Here is a 6,947-nt window from a genome sequence, read left to right on the forward strand (position 1 = left end):
CACTGCACTGCCATACTTGCATGATCACCCCGTGAGCGCAGCGCCGCTCAATGTCACAGCGGAGGCGTTACAGAGCGGGGTGTTCTGCGCCCCCGGAACGTAATACACTCCTTTGCAGTGTGCTTGGGTACGAGTCTGGCCGGAGGAAACATGCACGCGCGAGCGCGTCGCTCCACTGAAAATGGACGCGGTACGTTGATGCGCACCGCGCGCGGCCAAGCGCGCGCAGCGCACATCGTACCAAACCACCGCGACGCGAACCAACTCCAACCGCACGCCCACCAGCCCGCGCAACGCACCGACCACCCCATCACCGACACCACCGAGACATCGCCGCTAATAAGACCCCGTGCAACGCACATCGACGTGCGCGCTGACCGACATCGCCGCTGCCACCCACTGCTCATGCGCGCGAGCCAGACAAGGCTGATAGCCTCGCCGACAGCCAAGCCCACCACGCTCTCGGACGTCTCACTTGTTCCCCGCGCGTCCGGACGCTTCTCGATCACCTCCCCGCACCCCATGATTCCTTTCCGAACGTTCTGTATTTCCTCGATGTCCCACATTTCCCCGCTCCGCTCCGTTCCCGCTCCCTTCGGTCTCGGATTACGCTATCCCAGCTCACTCGGAACTTGCTCCGCTCTACCAACCACCCCCATATGTTTCTCTTTCATAGTTTACGATCATGTGTCGAGCACAGGTGATTTCCCTGGTGCATCCGTTGCGATAGCCTATCAGCAGCTACGGATGCATCTGGACGGATCTGGCGATCCGTGATGCGCGCCCGTGGAGACGCGCCTCGGTGGGCGGCAAGGACGCGTGGCGCGCATCGACGCGTGGCTGTGATGCACGCCACGCGTCCATCCCCTTTGCTGTCCTTGCTCTCCTCCACCACCCTCGCTACTTACCCTCAGCCTCCCCGCTCTGCCCAGGCAGACGATAGCGACCATACGGTCGACTGTCGTCTGCTATTGGACCCCGGTGTCACCAGGTGACGCCGATCTTCCCTTCTCCGACCTCCCTCGACCTTGACCTCCTCCCTCGACCTCGATCCCACCCTATACCCACCTTCCCGACCGCACTCAAAACAAACACAACGCACGAGGACGTCCATACGGACGTCCACAGCATGGAGATTGGAATAGGGGCCACGGCGCTCATTGGTGAGTCCTCCGCTCGGTCCTTCTGCACTCCCGATGCCCACCCATGTCCCCTGCCTACGACAGACCGAGCACGTCCACCCTGACGTCCTCCTCCTCCGAGCCGCTCTCCTCCACCCGCTCTCCTCCGTCCGCGTCGCCCACCTGCGCCATCCGCCTCTGCGTCGCCCTCCTCGCCCTGCGCCACCCGTGCCTGCCGCCTCCTTCGCGCCGCCCTCCTCTGCCCATGTCACCCGCCTCCTCCGCATCACCCTCCTCCTCCCGCGTCACCGCGCTCCTCCGCGTCACCTTCCTCCACCTCTGTCTTTCTCCGCGTCGCCCTCCTCCACCCTCGTCACCTGCCTCCTCCCCGCACCTCCTGCCCGCGCCGCCCTGCTCCGCGTCGTCCCGGCCCACATCACCTCCTCCGCCTGCGTCGCCCGCCCTCTTTACTCTGCGCCTCCTCCCCCTTCGCATCGCGCGCCCCCGCCTGCGTCGCCCACCACCTTCTCCGCCTCGTCCCGGCCCTCCGCGTCCCCCGCGAGCCCTCCGCCTCGCTCTCCTCCGCCTTCGCGTCCCTCACCTCCGCCTCGCTCGCCTTTGCGTAGCCCGCGTCCGCGTCTCCCGCATTCACGTCGCCCTCCTCCTCCTTGTCCTCTACATCGCCCTCCACCTCCTCCTAGTCCCTCCGCCTCCTCCTGGACCCCCGCCTCGTCCTTCTCTGTGCTGCCCCGCTCCCCATCACCCGCCTCCGCCTCTGCCTCCGCGTTGTCGTGGGGCGTGGCTTACTTACTAGCCCACCTATGTAGTAGTTCACTAATAAATATATTTCGATCACTAATCATATGCAAGATGCGGTGTGAATCAAAGAGGGAGGCGAGCTCACCGTCGGAGACGGCGAGCTCAGGTGGCAGGGCCCGAGGCGCTGGTGTGTGCTCTGGATCCGTGCGCGCTCAGGGAAGGCGGTGTGGAGCGCAACCGGGCCGGCCGGCACCAGATGCATCCCCACCTGCTGATAGGCTATCGCAATGGATGCACCTGGTGAATCACCACTGTAGATGTGTCCGCTACCTGGCCTCTGCCTTACGCTCGCTCGTCCTCCCCTCTGCGTTCTTTTAGACTATTCTACCTCATTTCCTCGCCGACATGCCCTCCTACCCTCTCGGACTTCGTTGCTACGACGCCTGCGCCCTCATGTATATATTCTAGCAGTCTTTGTGCTCTATCTACAGTTTCGACGCCCCCATATATCGCGTGCTACTCACCCAAGTCCTCCGTCCGTCTGCCGCCGACTCCGCCTTCAGCCCTCCGCCTTCCGCACCTCAGCCTTCAGCCGCCGTCCGTCTCGCCTCAGCCGTCCCGCCGTCCTCCGCATCGTCTCCGCACTCATCGCGCTTCTCTCCTCTCCTTCTCGCGCTCGTCCTCCCCTCTCGCACCGGGCCGACTTCCCGTGGTACAAGCTCGACGAGCTCGCACGCGATCCCTTCGCATCCCCCTTTCGCGCGCCTCCCGGCGTTAGCGTCCCATCAACGTGGCTTGTGTTGATAGGACGTGGGCTGATCGTCCACTCAGATGCACTGGCTGACTTTGCTGAGAGGAATGACCGCCGTCCTCCGCTCACGCCGTTTAGGAGCACGACAGCGGCTACCTTGTTGTGGCAGCAACAGGGTTGAGAGCAGGGTCAGAACCAATGTCCGCCGACTTCACGCGCGTGTAGCGGGCTCTAAGAAGTTGTGCCTGCACCATCCCGTGAACACATCGCCGCTCAACGCCACGGTGGAGGTGTCACAGAACAGGATGTTCTACGTCCTCGTAACGCACTATATTTCTTTGTGGTGTGCTCAGGTGCAAGTGCGGCTGGAAGAAACGGCACGAATGGCTGCCGGAATGAACATGGATTGGCACGCGCGAGCACCGAAAATGTTCCCGGTAGCGAGGGTCTCACAGACGGTGTACATGCGGTACGTGGCCTGTATTGATAGGACCTGTGCTGAGCGTCCACTCGGCTGACCCTGCTGAGAGGCACAAGCGTCCTCTGCGTGCGGTTTAGACGGGTACCTTGCGGCGGAACGCGGACAGCAACAAGGTTAAGGACAGGGTCAGAACCGATGCCCGCCTTCGCGCGCCTTCACGCGGCGCGCAGCGGGCTCTGAGAAGTCGTGTCTGCACTGGCACTTCATTTAGCAAACAGCACCGACGCGTGCCGTCAGCCCGTGGGTCACGATACACATCCGATGCCGTGTTCACGCTCATCGGGTGGCAGCATGCATTCTGCGCGGGATTTTCCATCAACCAAGAAAGCTCACAAGCTCGCTCGGACGCCCCATGCAGTCACAGCTGCGAAGAGCCTGCGACCTCGCTCGTGTGCTCACGCAGTGGCAAGCGTGCGCTGCGACGCCGGTGGCAGCCACGCCGTGTGTCATGTTGAACGGAATTCAACGAGAACGGGCGAAACTCGACCTTGAACACCACGAGCCCGCCGTCGTGGCAGGACGACAGGTTGCGGCCACCTCCGCGTGCGACCTGAGAATGTGTCACCTGTCTGGACACCGGCTTGCAAATGATCCAGAGCACTCGGCCTGTTGGGAGCTAGCGGTACGGCCGCAGGCTTGCCGAGGGGCGCGGTTCAGCAGTTCAGCACTCGTTCAGGGTGAGGGGACGGTTTGTGACAGGATCCGCTGCCTGGGCATTGAAACGGGTGCGTATGATTACCCGCTCTGACTACTGACAGGACGGCCAATTCGCTTGAGCAGGCCCTCGTATCGGAGCCCGGCCATTCCAAGTGTAGGCTGAGAGGCGAACGGCGACCTCGAGCAAATCAAGAGGTCAGTGAATGGAACAGAGTGTCATGATGTTCACGCTCACCGAAGCGGTGACAGGTGCGGGACGCCGCCGCAAAAGCCAAAGACGCGGTATGAGCGACTGATGGACCGCTGGCGCAGGCATGAACCCTGGTCATCGTGGCCGCCGGCGCACCGCCCACATCGCCAGACTGTCAGCACGAAATGTCTGTCAGCTGCGAGCGGAAAAACACGCACCTGGTCACGGGTCACTGATGTGTCAGCGAGAATGAGAAAAGGGAGTAGGTACGACAAGGACGATGTCGGGACACGTACCACGTAATCCGGGGCTGAACGCGGTACAGTCAAACCCCTCATAGTGCATACCCCTCGGGAAGGCCCCCGAGGTATGCGTTATGTGGGGGTATGCAGTATGAGAGAAGCGCTCATCGTGGGAGACCCATTGACGCCCTTCTGCAGCGCGCCTTTTTGGCGGCTGGCGCGCGCATTGATCCTCACACGCGCATTCCTCGCGCGCACATTCCTCCCGTTTGTTATCTGACCTCGCCCCCCTACATAGACTAAATACGAGTAAAGTAATCAGTGACTGCGAGATGTTTTTCCCACCTTGAAGAGAAGCTTGAAGGGCCGTTCGGCGCTCTTTCACCTGCTTCTCGAGGACAGCACTTAAGACCAGATTAGAGGAAGGCGAGAGGGATACATTGCGGAGGCAGGCAAAGGTGGCCGGGGGTGTGATCAAGTCGTGCGTGAGCCCCGGTCAGTCCCGATGGTTCGTGTGGCTATTCCAGGCTGCTAGAAGGGCACATGGGAAGGTTATCCCACATTTGGGCGGCATGCAAGGCATACATGCGAGGCGCTAATGCTGATTATATATGGCAGGTATGCGTTATGGACCCCCCGGCCGAGGTATGCAGTATGCGGTATGCGGGGGGGTATGCGTTATGCCCCTATACCAACTCGGGAAGAGGCCAAAGGTATGCACTATGTGGGGGTATGCACTATGATAGGTATGCGCTATGAGGGGTTTGACTGTACCTTGTCACGGTCGGACGAGGGTACGCGCAGTCTCGGGAGGCGGTACACTGTCAGGGACAAGCGGGATCGAGGTGAGATTGTCGCCGAGCGACGGAGCGCGGGTGCGGGCGCGCTGCGGACGGAATCGCGGGAGATGGGAATCGGGAGGAGATACAGTGGCGATTGCCCGAGAGACGCAATCGCCGACGAGCGCGCGTGTGCCTGGGCGCATCGACGGGAACAACGATGAGCTGTGGGTCCCGCCGTCTGATTGATGGTGCGTGCTGGCCAGGCGTGTCCGACCGCTGTCGCGGCCGAGAGGAGACGCGGAACACCACGGGCCTCGCGAATCGCGGCTGATATATAGGCCTGTCAGCGGAATGAATGCTCGGTCTCGCCCACTCACCTGCCCACCCGCCCGTACGTCCTCGTTCATTCCCTCCCAAGAGGTGTTTGCTGACGCTTCGACCCGCGCAGGATGTCCCGACACAAGCGCAAGCGTTCCCTCAAGCTCGGGCAGACGCGCAACCCAGCCATCGGATACACGCGGCATACAACGCGCATCCGCGGAGAACTGCGCGAGAAGATCAAGAGGGAACTGGGTGAGTGGCGTTGTCTGCATGCGCACTCGCGCTGACGGTACGCACCGTCTCGCAGTCCGCCTCAGTGAAGACCCGGGGATCGAGATGCGCTGGACGCTAGAGCGGTTTGCGACGCACATCTTTGTCAAGCACCGGCTGCGCCTCGTCGGCTGGCCGCACGGTACCAAGTTTGGCAACCTCAGCAACATCGCGACAAGCTTGAACGCGCTCACCAGCCTCCACCAGCTGTGGGACCGCGGGGACCTGCGTTTCGAGCGGGTGAGTGTCGAGGAGGCGCAGGCGGCGAGGGAAAACTGCAGCCTCGCGGCGCCGACGCCGTTCGTCCTCCCACGGGGATCGCGGGCGGACCGAGGCGAGCGGCGGGATCCGGGCGTAGTCGAGTTTGGGATGTGGCACCGGCGGATGTCGTGTATGATGACAAAGTCGCAGCGGGAGATTACATCGGAGGACGAGGCGGAGGCGGAGCGGCCGTTCGGGAGGGAGGCGTCGAGCGACCCTATAGAGGAGTTCAGCTCGGACGAAGAGGTTTAGAGCACGTTATTACCAGCTTTCGGCGCGACATGGCAGAGGCTTGGGAAGGTGGTACTGTAATTGAACGTTAATCTCAATCAAAGCGAAATAACGAAGTCAGCTTGCGTACCTGGAAGAGTCCTGCGCGTTTGTGCCTGCGCTATCGGAGCTTGGACGGGAGTCAGGAACCATTTTGCAGTGGCTAGCCGCAGCTGACGCCGCCCGTCAGGAGCGGGCCCTGCGCATAAAAGGCGTCAGATGCCACGTCCATGGCCTCCCCTCTCCGCTTCCCCTCTTTCCTCTCTGCTGGCGTCGTTCCTCCCTTCTGCTCCTCGGCCGCGTCCGTCACCCAAAACCGGTACGCACTCACCCTATCTGCGAGCCGCACCAAGGTGGTACCAGGTTCCCGCCGAGACGAGGTTACACGTTGCCGCACATCGGTACGCGGGTGCTGGTATGGGTACACAGATGCTGGTACGTGCCGTTTACTCTCTGGCGGTCACGCAGTGCGATGCGGGTGCTGCGGTGGGTGTGAGCACGCTACGCTGCCCGCGTTCTGCTGGCAAGCACACCTTTTGTCTCTTTGTTGCATCTGCACAAGTATCAACGCGTCCGTCCACGGTGTTAGGGCTGCGCACCGAACTCGGAATGCATCGCGCGTGGCGATACAACTGGTACGTCGGTGTGTGTCAAGCTGGAACAGGCTGACGGATGTCTTTTCATTAGCTCCGGTGCGCACATAGCGAAGGTCGGAAACGGACAAACAGGTGCGTGGGTTCACCACCCTGCGGGGATTTGCCTCGTTCTCTACAGTTGTGCGTTCCCCCGGAACTCATCTGCAATCCGTTCCGAGTGAGCTCAGAGTCGATCTGTGTGCGAGG

At 61.9% G+C, this 6,947-nt stretch overlaps 1 protein-coding gene across 1 annotated transcript; it reads left to right on the forward strand.

The window, feature by feature from the left end:
• Window positions 1-5,432: 5,432 nt before the first annotated feature.
• On the forward strand, window positions 5,433-6,087 carry BXZ73DRAFT_82307 (uncharacterized protein; the record flags this gene model as incomplete). The annotated part of the gene is made up of 2 exons (XM_048023672.1): window positions 5,433-5,556; window positions 5,612-6,087. The coding sequence occupies 2 exons, from the start codon at window positions 5,433-5,435 to the stop codon at window positions 6,085-6,087; spliced, it is 600 nt and encodes a 199-aa protein (XP_047871858.1).
• Window positions 6,088-6,947: the final 860 nt, after the last annotated feature.

The sequence above is a fragment of the Epithele typhae genome, assembly GCF_022376455.1.
Source record: "Epithele typhae strain CBS 203.58 chromosome Unknown BXZ73scaffold_110, whole genome shotgun sequence".
Classification (NCBI taxonomy): domain Eukaryota; kingdom Fungi; phylum Basidiomycota; class Agaricomycetes; order Polyporales; family Epitheliaceae; genus Epithele; species Epithele typhae.